General features: G+C 36.3%; 1 protein-coding gene across 11 annotated transcripts in view; it reads right to left on the reverse strand.

The window, feature by feature from the left end:
- Positions 1–17519, reverse strand: part of PPP1R9A (protein phosphatase 1 regulatory subunit 9A) — a 320283-nt gene that overhangs the window by 44264 nt on the left and 258500 nt on the right. For 10 of the 11 annotated variants that reach the window (XM_053553455.1, XM_053553454.1, XM_053553450.1 and 7 more), the window contains 4 exons: positions 14076–14129; positions 11351–11580; positions 9559–9655; positions 9286–9457 (listed from right to left, as the gene is read on the reverse strand). In XM_053553455.1, coding sequence (XP_053409430.1) covers positions 9286–9457; positions 9559–9655; positions 11351–11580; positions 14076–14129 — 553 coding nt within the window. The remainder of the gene's footprint in view (positions 1–9285; positions 9458–9558; positions 9656–11350; positions 11581–14075; positions 14130–17519) is intronic. The other variant, XM_053553449.1, reaches the window with a different exon arrangement.

The raw sequence follows: 17519 nt of genomic DNA on the forward strand, positions 1-17519 counted from the left end.
AACATTTCATGGCAAACGTAGACCATAACCACTTGGTACTTGGTTCGACAAGCTTTTGCCTGGTGGTCAAATATATCTCAGAGGTTATAAGACGTCGTAAGAAAAACCAAAAGTGCTCATTTGGGATTCTACACAATTTTAAGTAAGATTTTTTTTATAACTATCTACCATGAAACATTAAAGAAGCAGGTAAGTCTGTATTTTGAGAGCAAATTCTATGGCACAATTGCCTGGGCATGGAGATCCAGTTCCTATTATGTGGAATGCTCATTTGTCCAGCTCTGTAAGTCAGCTCTCAAGTTCTTACAGAGACCAGGACTCGTTCTGACCAGGCCTAGTCACATTTCATTATTTTATGGAATTTACAAAAAGTTAAGTTGAATAAAACAGTTAAAGATGTCTTCCAGCCTCCAGAGCTATTTACAGACCACTGTAAAAGGAGAACTAAAATACGAAATACAGTGTTTTTGTTATTAATGCTACAAGGATGGTAAATACTAAGCTCTTTTTATGTGCAGGACACTGCACAAACAACTTAACTAACGTACACTCATTTAATCCTGTAATCCATTTAAAACCATCAGCTATATAAAGTTTATAGTTTTATAATTATTCTCCATTTCTAAAACTAGAGAAATTAAATAACTTGTTTGTAGTCACACAATTAATAGGCAGAAAAGTTGATATTTAAATATAGGTCTGTCTTACTCTAAAACTCAGAAAAGTTGATATTTAAATATAGGTCTGTCTTACTCTAAAACTCATGCTATTTTCTACTCTGCTACCTCTGCTGACTGAGGTATGAATGATCCCACTTCTTAAAAAGTATAATTTGAGAACTGTTAATTAATTTTCTTTATTTCAAATTAACATGAGGGTATAATTTTTAAAGTTACGTTGTTCTCACTTTCAAGGTAAAGTTCACATTGTAGTTGAGCCCTTCACCCAGGGGGTGTGCTGAATACCCTCACTTCGTGTACATTAGGTGAGATCCTGCCAACTGTCCTCCTCTTTCCCCTCTTCCTCTGCCCTCCCCCTGGCTAGACTACATTTGTATTTTATCGTTCATGTGGGCATATTATTATTTATATATTGGTTTCATATTCAGTATTATACAATATATATCAATTTCAATATCTATCAATTTTACATATAATATGAATATCAATACAATATATATCATTTTCATATATATTGGTTTCATACACAATACTAATTGAGTACATTGGATTTTTTTTTTTTCCATTCTTGAGATACTTTACTGAGAACAATGTTTCAACTCCATCCAGGTAAGCATAAAAGAACCCAAAAGCCCATCAACCCATGAACAGATAAACAAACTTGGCATATGTACACCACAGAGTACTATTCAGCCACAAGAAAAGATGGAGACTTTACATCTTGAGAACTGTCAGATTGTCAGTTTTTCCAAATTGTATACGAGCTACTTGCCTTATCAGTTATATCTTAGAATTCCTCAGGGTAATAATTTCCTGATAAATAGGTAGATTTAAGATAAAACCATTATCATATAAACCAAATAACAAATTCATCGGGGGTCAAAATATACTTGGGCTGTGATGTGTTTCTCCAAAATTCATTTTTATATTGAAGTCCTAACCCTCAGTACTTCAGAAGATTAGGAGATAGGATCTTTAAAGACGGAAATAAGTTAAAATGAGGTCATGAGAGTGATTTTATAAAAAGAGGAAATTTGTACCTAATTATAGAGGGAAGACCATGTGAAAATACAGGGAGAAGACAGCCATCTACAAGCCAACCACAGACACCTTGCAAGAAGCCAACCCTGCTTATATCTTGCACCCCAAACTCCAGAACTGTCAGAAAATAAATTTCTGTTGTTTAAGCCACTAGTCTATGGCCCTTTGTCATGGCAGCCCTGGAAAACTAAGGCATATGGCATTTTAAACTTTCTAAAGGTTTCTTTGAGTCTGTTTAGGAGAGTCAATTATGAGCAGAGATATATGAACTTGGTAAAGAATCTGCACCATGAATCTTACCTCAAGAGTCAAAGTCAACTGAAATACTAAAACGAATGAACAAGTAAACCCCCCCCAATCTGCATCTTAGTGTAAACCTGCTTCTTTTTAATGTTTTTTTAATTATCTGATTAATGAGTCATAGACTACAAAGGAGCATTCTTTTGTAAACAGATACTAAGATTTTACTTTATCAATAGTTCATACAATCAAGTAAATCTGCTGGCTAATTACTACCTAAAAGTAAATTTCAGATCAACTATTCTAAAATTGACATAATCATTTTTTGGGAGCACTTCTTAAAATTTTAATTTCTTCTTGAATAATAGTACCATAAGTTATCTCACTTCATTAGTAGGGTGTATAGTTCTACAATATATTCTCTGAGTATACCCAGAAATAGTATTACTTAAACAAGCCATTCTAGGCTGAGGTTTTATTTTGGCCAGTGTCAGCTTTTGTTTACATTTACCTTAATTTTTTTCAATATAGGGGAGGGAGGGGAGGGAGGGGGGAAGGAGGGGGAAGGAGGGGGATTAATGGGATCACACCTGCGGTGCATCTTACAAGGGTATATGTGAATCCTAGTAAATGTGGAATGTAAAAGTCTTAGCAAAATAACTAAGAAAATGCTACAAAAGCTATGTTAACTAATGTGATGAAAATGTGTCAAACGATCTATGAACCAAGTGTATGGTGCCCCACGATTATACTAATGTACACAGCTATGGTTTAATAAAAATAAATTAAAAAAAAAGAAAGTATTAAAAATAACTGTAGCTACAAAAAAAAAAATAAATAAAATAAAATTATTTTGACCTTTTCTTGTGATTTCATTTTCCCATTTATCTATGTGAACAAAAGGTTTGTTTATTTACTTTTTAATGAACAAAAACCTGGCCAGTCAATGGGTGTTCGGTTTGCTCACCTGAGAGTACAAGAGGACTGCCTCTCTATTCCAGAGCACACCTGTGTTAGCGAGCGTAAATCTCATAAAAATGTATTAACTCTGCCACCGGATTGTTTGTTAAGATACATAGATCTATACTCTATTAATTAGACAGAAGATCCATAAGGCATTTGCCAGGTAGTATAACCTGTAGTTCATTGCCACTCGGGACTCTGTAAAAGCTCATATCATGTCTTGTGCAGCAACGTGGATGGAAATGCAGGCCATCATTTTAAGTGAAATAACTTAGAAAGTCAAACACTACATGTTCTTACTTGTAAGTGGGAACTAAATAGTACACATGGATATGGAGACTGGAATAACAGACACTGGAGACTCGGAAGGCTGGGAGAGGGAGGTGGGATGTGAAATCATCTACTGGGGATGACATATGCTAATTGGGTGATGATTACATAAAAAGTCCAAGACTTCACCACATATATCCAATGTAAAAAAATCTGCACATGTACCCCATAAATATATACAATAATTTTCTAAAAAGTTCATTTAAGACATACAAGACTTTCAGTTGAGCTTGTCCTCTCCTGAAAATATTCTAAATTATATGTGCAAGTATTCCTACATGAAGAATAAAAGTTAATACAGGAAAAAATAAAATAAGACATAAAACACTCGATTGATCTCAAAGAAGGCAAAAAAGCATAAAAAAGAACAAAGAATAACTAGAAAACAAAACAGTAAGATGCTAAATTTAAATGCTACAATTAGCAGATATAGTAAATAGCAACTTTCTAAATTCATCTTAAAATCAAGATTGATAAATTATAAATTATAAATAAACAACTATAGGCTGCTTATAAGAGAAATGGATTAAAAGTAAAAGGGTGAAAAAAGACAATTCAAACACCAATTAAAAAGACAATAAAGCTCTTTAAATATCAAAGTATATAATAAAGTAACTTTTTAGAAATAAAGAGGGATATTTCCTAATGATCAAAGGTTAAGATCGGCAAAGGAAGATATTGCTTCTCAGTTAAACAGACCTATTGACATCACCTCAAAATACATAAAGGAAAAACTGACATAACCAAAAGAAATACATAAATCCACAATTCTAGCCTGGAATTTTTTAACACATCTCTTCAGTAGCATATTCTAGAAGTTTTGAACCACTTCTAGAAAATTAAATGAATTAAAGATTTATTTAATAAAAAACTTTAACCTATGACAGACTTCTACCTGGGCACCAAGCTAGATCAACAGAGAATCAAGTATCATGACAGCTGATCCATCCCCTCTCCCCAGTAATTTAATCACTTTGACTGAACACTACCTTGTATATTTATGTGATGTCATTAGTCTACCCTAAAAAATCACTGTGTAAAAGCATCCTAATAAAATTATCAGTGAACCTTCTACAAGGATGTTATCAATATTAATAGTACTATTTCCCACAAATTATGCAGTATTTTATCTTATTACCAGAAGTTGTACTTCTTGAGCAGATGGTTTATTTGTATCTTATGAACGCTGTGAATAATGTAATTGACAAGTTTTCCTTTTTCTTCTGGCAACTAGAAACCTTAGAGCCAATTTAAAGATCCAGCCTCAGAAAGAGTGTGAGTCTGGTATAGACACTTGAAGCATCATTTCTGGTTTCACTCTGTCCTCATCCCCAATCTCCTCTCTGAATGGCCAGTTTAAATTTACCCTAAATTTTAGAGAAGTTATTCAATTCAGAGAGATCGGATTCCAGGCAAACCAATTATGCTAACAACTGGGTCACAACACACAAATAACAAGCAGACAGGGCCTGATGACCCAGAACTGGAGAGATGGCTTGTATATTTAAACAGACTCAAGAGTTCCACTGTCATGCATTCAAGTCCGGGGTTTGGGACCCAGTTCAGGATACAGCTGTAAACCACCATCTTCAGGAGTTACTTTTGGGTAATCTGGACTGTAGTACAAACATCTAAACCATTTTGTAGAAAAAAGGTAAGAAAAGGGGCAAACATTAAGTTATTATTTTCATAATCCTGTGTTCTTTTGTCCATATATTTTAAATTTAGGTAGAAAGTAACTATGAACCATTCTTATTTGTAAAGACATCCAGGACTGAGTCATTAATTCCAGCTACAATCCACTGTGAAAGTCGAGTCTTTCCTACAATCCATCATTTTGTAATTTAAGTCTTTGCCTTCTTGCTCAGCTCTCATTAGAGCTGAGGAATAATAGGAAAGTAAAGGGACGAAGTACGGAGTATGAAAGGCTCTAGGTAACCCCCTATGTTCACACTTCTGTGAAGATAACATGCTCATCTCACTGGTGGTCCACTGACTTGGTAGTTAAGTGTGAGAAAGAAGCACTCGGGGACAATATTCAGGCCTCAGAGTTTCTGGGATTATATTTACAAACCTATAAGTGACTTAGTTCCTGTTATGCATCAAAACTCCTCACGGGTCACGATGTCTACAAAATTATGTACAAACTCTTCTTCAGGGAATCAAAGCTCACTTTTACTCCACAAACACCTATGCCATTTCAGAAGGCTCCACCTTTAACATCACGTCCATGAATCAGGAAAATATTATCTTAATTTTATTCAACTTTTCTCTTCTTTGGACACCCTCTCATCTCTTAAGATGCATTAAATTCTGTCTCTTTCTCTCCTCTCAAACCTTTCCTCTTCTTCAGCTTTAATCCCAGCCACCCCACTTGGCAGGGCCTACTAATTCTTTCTACCTAGCAGCCACCTTTCTCCTTGTGATCAGTGTTCCACCAGAAGTCTACCTGGAAGCCAGTTTTCAGTGTTCAAAAATAACTTTTAAAAATGATATCACACCTGAATCCTCACGGTAGGATAATCAAAACATGCCTTGCTATGTAACTTCCTCCTATTGGTCCTAGTCTTTCTTTCAGTATCTCCATGGATTATGTATTATCCTTCTTTAATGAAACAGCCTATAAATTATAGGAAGCTGAAAACAGGTCGATATAAGGACCCTGGAATATACAGAAGCTCAAGAAGAATGCGTTGTTTCAGTGACTTTTCTAGAAATTCCAATCAAAGATTATAACCCTTTAATCAAGATGCCTATCCTCTGCTCTTGGCATTTCTAATCTTGGCATTTCTTAGGCACTAAGAAATAACAAACGTGAAACACAGCAGTAGGGCAAAATTATCATTTTTCCTCTCCTTGTACATGGAAAATAATATTTGACCACCACACTGGTATAAACTAGATTATATTTGTGGTCTGTTATGATTTTTGGTTAGAAAAAAAATTGTAACATTTACTTTATGTAATAATACAAAAAAAGTATTAGAATATATCAATGAATTTGCGTATATAACCATCATCAGAATTTTAATGAGATACTTGAGTTGGCTTAATTTATAGAGAGAAACATACAAATGGTGTTCAAATACAATTTTAACTATGGCAAATTTCTGTATGGTCTGGAAAACATCTTTACTCTCAAACATTTATAATAATTCAATATTAGGAGTCAATTAATCTATGCCTACTTGGGAAGCTCTGTTCTAGAAGAGCTTTTGAGTTCACATGAAGAAATGGTTGCTATGAGCTCTTCCTTTCTGCTGCCTTCACACTTGCCTTCTCTTTCTGTCACTGTTTCATTCGAGATAGTTTCTCATTGACTTATAATGGACAAATTTTTTGCTGCAGGAGCTCCTTCCAGGTCTAAAACTATGCTAAATCATTCACCTTAACACTCCAGTGTCTGGAAAGCCCATCAGAACTGGACAGTGGGAAGTAGGGAGGATAACACTGTATCTAATGGACAGGGACTAGGGAAAACGTCTGTACCCACTGTGCCTCGCCTGGTGCGAATGGCGGGGATTTCTATACACTGGATGACCTACATTAGGTGCGTGGCCTTACTCCCCGTTCTACACCTCTAGTACTTCAGCATTCCCTAGCAACAGAAGCAATGGATCCATTTTTAAGAGTGCTTCCAGAACATTCCTTTCTATTTAGCTACTGACCAAGCTATTTCAGTTTATGTAATCAAGCAACTAAAGTTGGAGGAGATTTATTGCTGACCGTCCATGGCAGGAGAACTGGAAGAGCAGTGCTTGATATGCACGCTACTAATGTCTGAGATGACTGATCCCACCATACTGAGAAAGCATGGATTGGTTTCAGTAAGAATTAGTAGTCTCTGCATCTCACCGTGAACCAACCGTTTGCTAGGGAAACTGATAATTATGTGGCAAAATGGAGGGTGTCGAATAGAAAAAGGTTCAGAAGAAATGTAAGGTTTTGATCTAAATCAGCATGTTAATATTATAGTTTGCTAATTTTCTGTAGTCATATAATTTAATAAATACCATTAATTATATGTTAGAAAAGATACAGATTTTTAAACCGAAAGAAACGAGTAGAAATGAAAAGCTACTGGCTACTGCTCATACTCTGCGCATGCCACAGAAGGTGTAGTTATTATAAACTACAATTATTTTAAAGTTAAACTATTCAAAAAAGTGAAAAAAACCCACATTGATTTCTGATAATTTTTCATTAAACACCAATATTATATAGTACTCTAGGTATGGAAGTTACAATTCCATAAAAACTTATAAACGTATTGGTCCCATAGACTAAGTTATATATCTTTAAAACACCCTGTAAGGTAGGGAAGAAAACAGTACTAATATTTTTATAATATGCATAGCCAAATCAATCCAGAGAAGCTGAATGATCTTCAAGTCACCCAGCTCCTCAGTAAGTGGTAATACTGGTGCTAAATTCTCCTCTTTACCTGCCTGAGAGGCACTATTTATAAATTACATCCTATTTAAGGAAAACCCAGAATGGATTCAAATCTCTAGATATCACTTTAATTTTAAATGAGGATTTCTAATAATTTCCATCTTTAATAGCCAAGAGTTTAGTTCTAAAAGTTAACGATAGGATATAAACACTTGTTTATCAGGACAGTCTCACTGCAGACATTTTAATAGGTGAGAAAGATCATAAAAAAACTAAACAGGTCATTATTAACAGTGTTTTTACTCCACGTCAAATTGCTGCTGTGAGTTTTCAGTCCTATCACACTTCTGCTGCACAACATACTTTTGTTTGTTCATCTATTTATTTATTACCTTATTATTTTAAAAACAGGGTCTCACTCTGTCTCCTAGTGTAGAGTACAGTGGCATGACCATAGCTCCACTGCAACCTTGAACTCCTGGCCTCCAGTGACGTGATCCTTCTGCCTCAGCTTCCTGACTAGCCAGGACGAGAGGCATACCCCATCATGCCTGGCTGATTTTGCACAACATTCTTTTATTTTCCTTTTCCAAAGACTACGATGTATACATTTAAAAAGATGAAACAAAAACATTATTCTTAGTAAAGCATCACAAGAATGGAGAAGCAAGAATCCTATGTACTCGATTCTGATATGAGGACAATTAATGACCTAGTACACGGTGGGGGGGTGGGGGAAGGGGAGAGCAGAGACAGGGAAGGACCGAGGGGGGTGGAGGGGTCATGGTGTGTGACACACCTTTGGGGGGAGGACAAAATTATAAGAGGGACTTTACCTAACAAAGGCAATCAATGTAACCTGGTTCTTTTTACACTTAATGAATCCCCAACAACAACAACAAAAATAAAATAAAAAGATGAAACCAAAAGTTTTGTATCTTCCTATCTTAATAAATTCTTTACATTTCCTAATTTGTAAATATATCACAGATTTAAAACATTCATTTATCTTCATATGCACACATTCTACGTAAGGTGTATGTGCGGGAGAAGGTAAGTAATTTATTTATGGTTGGTGTATGAAAGAAGACAGCCATTTACAATAGAAAATGTTTCCAGTGTTTTGTTCTGATTTGGTGTTTGACAGAAAAGATTGAGAAACACACAGGTCACCAATATAAATGCATACCTGTACAGAACTTCTTAGCTAAATGAATTCCAAGTGCTAAAAGCAGGCAGTCTGCCTTTTAAGGTTATGAAAAAAAAAAAAAAAACAAACCTTACTCTAATGATTTAAAAATTCTAAGCCTTACTCATTAAGACAAAACTAGTGCAGCTCATTCTAAATGGGATGAACTATCATTTTTAAGGCAGTTTGTTAAGTCTACCAATTTTATGATGGTTTAAAAATAATTACTGGCCTGTCATTAGTTGGGATTTTGTTAATTCTCTCTATTAAAGCATTTATTTTTGATAAGATGAGCTGAAATGATAGACTCTTATTTTAATAAGCCTTTTCTCTTTCTTACAGTAGAAAGCCATTTTCAACTTTTAAATCTCTGAGTCAGATAAAGAAGAATGTAAGGCCAAATTAGATAGTCATTAAAAATGATTTTTGCGGTTAGGTTAAACAAACCTTGAGTTAGGCCATCTTGACAAGATGTCTGCTTGACATCCAAATTCTCCATGGTATTTCCTTTAGAGACTTCACCAAGAGATGTCCTTCTCTCAAAGATGTTGTTGTTATTGTTAACTTGAGTCCCACTTTGCTTCAGCAGCCTGAATAATTCGGATTCCAAATCTCTAATCTAGGAAGAACAAATCCATTCAGAAAACTCTAAAGTAGCACTCCCCTCCAAGCACCAGGCAAAACCAGCTAATTATTAGTGGTTTTGAGACTACAACTCACCCGCATTTGTAGGCCTTGCACTTCCATAAGATGAGCTTTTTCCACATCTTCTATTTTCTTTCTTTCTACTTCCTGTCTTTTGAGGAAATCAAGTTCTCTTAAGGAAAAGATAATAAAACTGATTATTTCAAACATTCAATAAATGAGGAAATATGTGAAGGTTTTTATTTGAAACAATAAACTGCACAGTGGGATAAACAACCAGCTGGCGATTTAAATAAATCAGATTCAGTCATAGTTAGAGAAAAAGCATATAATAATGAAAGAAAATAAAATATCTTTAATGGGTCGCAAAGTAAGGAAAAATGCTTTGATTCTGCTTATTCTGATTTTCATTTCTCGGGTCTGATTGTAGAATACCCACACATCAGTAATTGTCAACTGGTGTGCTGTTAGAGGATCTTAGGTGTACTGTGAAAATTTTTAAAGATCATTAATGTAATTATTTTTTAAATTAGTTTGAAGCACAGTAAGTACAGTCTTTTTTAAAATCTTTTTTGGGTTCAACATAATTTAAGAGTGCTACAGAAGTTAATTATAGGTTCAAGTGTGCCGTGAGATAAAAAAGGTTGAAAACACATGGCATACGTATTTAGATGGAAGCTACTATACTTCTGACCCATCTCGGAAGGTTTAGTTGAGATATTTGTATGTCGAGTAGAAATGATTCCATGTTTCCAATGCCATGCGCACAGTACACTCATAGAACTGGATGGTAAAATAAGATTTCTTTCTATGAGCAACAGTAAAGAGGGAGCTGAGTGAGTCGGAAACACCAAGGGAAGTATTCACTCACACATCTAAGGATAATATAAGGACGAGGAGAACTAACTCCATTTTGAGAGCCTAGACTAAATTATACAAACTTATAACAGCAAAATTTATTGGAAAAATATTACACGAAAAAGAGGTAGGCATAATTATTTGGCAAAAAGAGTTAAAACAGTGATGTACCGAATTCATGGTCGCAAAGGGCCATTATCCCTCTTTTAACAATAAAATTTTGATAGCAATGTCTTTTATATATTAAAAGCACCTTTCCATGATGAAATAACAGAGATGTGGTGAATCTTACATATATGATATATGCTTAGCTTCCAAGGCTTGGCATGAAGACCAGAAAAGGTAAGGGTACTACTTTTTTGTTCTAGCTAGCCAGAAGTAAACTGATGGAAAAATCTAGTAAAAATCTCCCTGGTCAGTCTTCCTGACATTACACCAAGCAAAGCAGCAGTAGCTCAGAAAGAGCTGTTGAAATTCAAAAGTAGAGTACAGTGATGGTTTGTCTCTCATTGAAGTGAACAGAGGCACGTGTGATTCTCTCAACAGTAGAGAAATGCAGAGCGCCAGGGCAGGGGGTCCTGCTAGTCAGTATTTACACTGTCATTATGGGGAGAATTCTGCTGTTACTAATGCTAAGAGACATGAGCAGCCCAATCCAGTCCCCAACCATACTTAATATTCAACCATTCTGTATGACTTCAGCTGGACTTCTTGCTCCTAAATCACAGACATGTTTTCAAAAAGGATAAATAAGTTCAGATGATTAACTACCAAAAAGAGGCACTGGTTGCCAAAAAATTGTAAATATACAAAATATGTGTAATCTCACGAAAAAATGGTGAGAGGCAATTCCCTAAACTTAATGTGTATTTATGCTATGCCTTTAATTATGCTTTGGAGAAGTAGCTAACTCTGAGGTCACTTTTCTATTCCACTAGATATTACAAAAATATTGGACATGAAGCTGTTAACACACCTAACTACCCTATAGTCATCACAAGCTGCTTACTTTTGTTGAAAATCCTTGATCAGCTTCTTTGCCTTGTTGTATTTCTTTTCCAAGGCTTGATACTGGCTTTGAGTCTCTTTGAGATGTTCATTCACTGTGTGGCATAGCGTTTGAGCCTCAATCCAGTAGCTCTCCAACTTCAACATTCTTTCTTTATTCTCCTCTATGTTCTGCTGAAGCTGGGATTTTTCTAGTTCCCACCTCACTTTCTCATTTTCTGCCACTTGTAGCTGGAGAAAGCAAATGTCAAGGCAAGAATAATTTGGGTTCTTCTGTACAAAAAAAAATCTCTCATTTTTATAGCATGTTTTAGATTAAATACCATTATTATAGACGTTCAATCACCAAAACAGCTTGAGATGAGAAAAGCAAATACTATTTTCATAATTTCATAGATGCTAACATGAAAGACAAGGAAAGTGAAATGATTTCCCCAAGGTCACACATCTGACACGCATTAGATGCCAACTGCTGTGATCTTTCCACCATTCCACAAGTCATGAAATTCTATGAGCAGTCAAAGATGTTTCAGAGTTTGAAATGACCATCAAAAAAATGCATATTTATAAAAAAAAAAATTAAAAAGGGAATGGGGAGAGACAGGAAGGGAGGGAAGGAGGAACAGAAGCAAAGCATGACCCAATGGTTAAGAAGGGGACTTTGGAGACAGAATTATCCAGCTTCGACTTGAATCCCAGTTCTGCCTTTATTGGCTATTCCTTGGGCAAGTAAATGAAGTTCTCCAAGATTCTATTACACCATCCATACAACAGAATTGTGATATAACACATCAGCATGCTTGAAATAGCTCTGAGGGCATAGTCATCATCTGATAAACATCAGCAGTTTTTACTTTGCTTTTGACCCTTTTGATTATTATGTTCCTTACTTCAGTTGACATGAAGACAGTCTGTAGCTCATTATTTTACAGGCAATGTAATTAATGTCTTGAGCCTTATAAACCCCAATTCCCACAAAGGTATAAAAGATAATATAAGTAAAAATATAAATTCTTGCTTGATTAATTTAATTCCTTTACACAGAACAGAAGGCAGGTTTATGTAGTTTCTGTTTCCAGGGAATCTTAGGAGTAGATACTATACTAGTACAACACCCTCGTTTCTACAGAAATTCAAGGCTGATTCTTTAGGCGAAGGCTAAAAAACTATTCCCAATAACTGACCTTCAAACCAGTGCTTTATCTACTTCGTATGCCTTCTTTAAAGTTCAAAAGGATGCAGAGTTGTTATAAACTACCAATGTCCCAAATCATATAGCTTTCAGCAAATGGAAATATATCTATATAAAATACATAGACACATATGCTTTGCATATATTTTTAACTAAACACATCTGTGAAACAGATCACAAAGTAAAAAAGTAGCCAAGAACATTTCAAGATTATCAAAATGGCATAATAAAAATCATAGTAAAGTAAGCTAATCTATGGATATTATATACGCACCTGATAATGAGAAAAATATAAAACACTAATTTATTTTCTAAATTAAATATGCATAGTCTGACATGTAAGCTTGATTAAAGCACTTACAATCATAAGACGAATCTTTTTCCCTTACTATAACAAACAACTTAAAAAATATCCTCTATTCTTCCTTTGTATGTCAAGAAACAACCATTTACAATAGGACTAGGCTTTTTACTGTGTCTTTTATTAGGCAATGTTTTGTATCAAGTTGTTTATTTATCAACCAATACTAATTTATAAGTTATTATTCACGGAGCTGGGCTGACACTAGGAATGATGTATAGACATATTTTGACTAAAGAGCTACAGAGTGAATTAGCCGAGAATGCCATTTAACCAAAATAGCCTGGTTAATTCATCTGCATTTAAAACACATGGAGAAACCAAAACAAGTATTAAATGTGAACAAGAAAACAGATTATTAGTGATGGGGGAGTAATTACGTCTTAATATTAAAAAGACCGTAGAAACAATAAAGAATATTGTTTTAAAGTAATTCAAAGATATTTTTAAATTTTTGAAATTATGCATTTGACAAAACCATTTTCCTTAGAAAGTAAGGAAACACAACTGCTAGAACCATGTCTCCTACAAGTATCTTATAATTTATCAATTAAAAATGTCCTTTTGAAGCTTCAGCTTTTTTATAAATATAGGCTAATAATACATAACTCTCTTTAATCAAGATCTTTTCTCCTCCACAAATTTAAATAATGTGAACTAAACTGTCTAAAAATTTCCAGCAGTACCTAGCACCTGATATCATTTATGCATGTATAATAGTAAGTTCATAAAAATTATTAGAAACTAGAAATCATTTCTCTTAGAAAAATATTAATACAACACATCGTTCCTGACGAATAAACTACGTGATTTAAATCTATCTGTAATAAACGAAGGAGATATAATAGCTTGTGTTTAAGGAATTAGTGATCAAAACATACTTTGGATACTTGAACCATTAAAAATATTACTTTTTGAGGAAATCTCTGAACTGGTCACATACATGGAAATACTAAAATATATACATTTAAGATATGTTATTTGCATGGAGGGGGATGTGGGTGTGTGCTTTCATTGGCAGGTTTGTCTATGTATGTCACAGTGAAAAATGGATCTCTCCCATTTGTATTCTCTCAAGTACACAGGGACAAATCCTTTAGTCCTAGAGTTGAATTTATTCATAGTATCTGGAGTTTAAAAAGTACAATTCAAACACCATGGATTGGTGCTTACCTTGGTCTTCAATTTTTGAATCTCTGCTTCTGTAACTGCATGTTTGATTTGCAACTGAAAATTGAAAAGAAAGAAAAAATCCAACTGAGTGTACCTACATTTTGAAAGCCTTAGCAGCTAGGAAGGTCCTTATTACATAGCAAAAGGCCTGGAAAAGTGCTGCAATGCAGCAGGTTGTAAATTAAAACGGCCAGGGTGTAGAATGACACTGGGTGCAAACTAATTAAACACAGGGTTTATGGTCTACACTCCCTGACATCAGATTAGGTTACCAATTTAATTGCTAAGAGACTAAAGAGAAGAAAACACCTTTTCTTGCCCTCTTTGCAGCTCTTCCTTTATGAATTAAGCGTCAAGGAAATGTTTTCCTTGCCGTGTCTAAGCCGATGGACCGGCCTAAGCTGGCAAGTGAGCCGGCGGCGCTGTGAGGATTTAATTCCAGGCCTGGAAGAAAGGTGGCGCTGTGGTTCTGTGAGTCGCATACACATTCCAATGAGCAGCTCGGCCGCGAAGAGCGAGAGAGGGAGAATGCAGTTTCTAGGGCGAAATCTGATTGTTTCTTTTTTAACTGTAGGCAAGGTACAAATGAACATTTCTGTCCTCCAAAGATCAACTCGCCCTGAAGACTCGGATCCCCCAAAACTGCTGCTACTGCTTGTTAGCGTAACACTCACCGTTTACCTTTGTTTTGCTCTTCCCCTCCCCCGACTTTGTTTTCTTTGTAAGGGGAGAATGAACGAATCATTAAATCTTTAAAGGATCAGTGAATAACGGTTCACAATTTTTTGTCTGAAATCTTTGGGTGGGGGGAAGTCAGATGTTTCTGAAATTCAGAACTCTTCCAATTTCAAAAAGGTAATAGGATGCATCTTCCATAAACTGCTTATTACCCACAGCAGGGTCTGCAGAGGCACTCTGTAATCAAATACATGAACATTTTTGCCACCAGACATATGTAAATTCCCACTAAGTGAGATACACAGACATTGTAATTAGCTTCCTGTCAGTTTTGGTCAGTTGTGCCACTAAATAAATTGGTTTGCTACAAACTTACAAAAGAGACTGTTTGGGAGCATTTTGGACTTAGGACTGCACAGGAGGGGGCTGTAAACTTTCACTGTTACCATAATCAAGAAAGCCTAAGAGACTTTCCTATCAGAGTAAGTGAGTCTGCTGACAAACACAAATGCAGAGTTCTTAGGCTAGCTCTGACTTGGGTTTGCAACCCGTCTTTCCCTGCTTTTTCCCAGCTTGGGGGAGGGGGGAGAGGGCATGAGGGAAGGATTGTAAAGGAAAGGTGGAAGATTCAAGAATAGCTCAACTCGACACCCCTGGATGCCAATGGCAAACAGCCCAGAACCCGAGGGTCCCCAAGTCCCCTGCACAGGGCCCAGGATCGGCACTGCCACAGCTCTGCTACCGCTCACCGTCCAGAGGGGTGCTCTTGAAAGTGTTTTCAGTTTGATGCTTTGCCACATGCAGCTTATCTTACTGTCACTCCTTCTGACCCGACTTGCTGCTGTGGCTCTTGTTCCTTTCACCCTCATGCCCTGGCTCCTAAAGCATCTGCACTCTGACAATGTCTATCGTGAAAACACTTGGGGTGAGAACGTTATTTCTATGAGGCCCAAAGAGCCAGTCCTGGCTCTCTTAGCTTCTTACCACCAGAGCACTAGTGGTCAGCTCTTAACTTCCCTGCCTTTCACAGATGTTCAGGGCACTGGGGTGCCTGGTAAAGAATCTAATCACAACAAGTTTTCACAGTGACTAGATTGGAAAAAGGTACGAAATTCACAGCAGTGCTGTTCCAAACCCCAGAGACTCCCCTTCCCTTGCTGATGACATCTGACTCAAAGCCCTGTTGTGGATAGATCTTTGGGAAGCCTGACAAGGCCAGGCTGTCCAGCTTTGCAGGCTTAAATGTCCAACTGATACTCCGGTGACAAGCCAGCAGTGCACACATCGCTGCAGAATCTGGGTCCTTACACTTCTGGGCTCACTCTAGGCATGGGAAGACTAAGGCTCAGAGAAGATAAGTGACCTGCTCTAATCCTCACCATGGGTCACTTATTAAATCCAGGGCTAAAACTCAGATCTTCTGGTTCTTTAGAACCATTTTCTTTAGAAAGTAAGGATTACCCAAACATGCATTTATATTTTGCTTTATATTATCTTTTTTAGAGAGAGGGTATTGCTCTGTCACCCAGACTAGAGTGCAGAGGCCTGATCATAGCTTACTGTAACCTTGAACTCCTGGGCTCAAGCGCTTCTCCCACCTCAGCCTCCTGAGTAGCTGAGACTAGAAGCAAACATCACCACACCCAGTAAACTTTAAAAAAAATTTTTTTTTCATGGAGATGAGGGTTTCTCTATGTTGCCCAAGTTGGTCTTGAACTCCCAGCTTTAAATTTTCCTTCTGCTTTGGAATTCTGGTATTATAGGCATGAGCCACTGTGCCAACCCAACAGGCATTTATTGAGGAGTTGCTATTTGCAAGAGGCTGTCAAGATAACGCTTTCTCCCCCTAAGAAATATGAGGGCTAGTCTTCGTATTTCAGTATAAATATAATACCTACCAATATAAACTAATAAAAAGAGAAAAGTACTTAGACACTAGATATATTATTTATATACAAACTTATAAATACATGCATATGTACATACACACACGGATGGTCACATGCTAGGGCATCCAGCAAATTCACCAAGCCAGGTGATTCTGGAGTATCTGGAATTGTTATTGATAAGATCTGTGCTTTCTACCAAGGTGCCAAGTGTAAAGAACAGTGACGTTAGACTGCTGGAATTCATTTCAGGCATCGCATGTACTCTATGGGGCATTAGGAAATTACTTTACTTCTCTTACCTACACTTTCCTCACCTGTAAAATTCAGTTCCTTTTAAGACAAAACCTTCCCTATTGGATAACTAAATGATATAACCCATGTAAAGGTCTTTGGCACAGAGACTAGCATAGAACAAATCCTTGATAACGTCAGCCAGGACCGAGAACAATCTGAAGAACTCAAATATGATTACCCCGACTCCACCTCTCAGGTAAAAGTGCTAAGTGCTGTAAAATGTCACACCTGGAATAAAATGAACACCTCTCATTCTATTTAAAGAGTAGCAAGAAATCAAGGGGGTAGATTTCATAGAGAACACTGCACTGTGCACAAGGGCCAATTTTACTTTATGAACTCTTGGTAGGACAACTGAGTATATGGTGTATAACTTGTTGGGACTTTGGACTTTCTTAGCTCAGATTACTGTGACTTCTCTAAGTTGCTTTTCTGAGCCTCAGCTTTACATATAAAAATTGAGAAGGCTTGACAGGAGACCAAGGTCCCTGTGCACACGTGTCGTGTTTATGAAACAAAGAATCTGGAAGTAGTTATCAAGTTTGTAGAGCTTAGAAATTCTTATCCCAATTGCAATCAGTGT

This window comes from Nycticebus coucang, chromosome 11 (assembly GCF_027406575.1).
Source record: "Nycticebus coucang isolate mNycCou1 chromosome 11, mNycCou1.pri, whole genome shotgun sequence".
In the NCBI taxonomy this organism is placed as follows: Eukaryota; Metazoa; Chordata; class Mammalia; order Primates; family Lorisidae; genus Nycticebus; species Nycticebus coucang.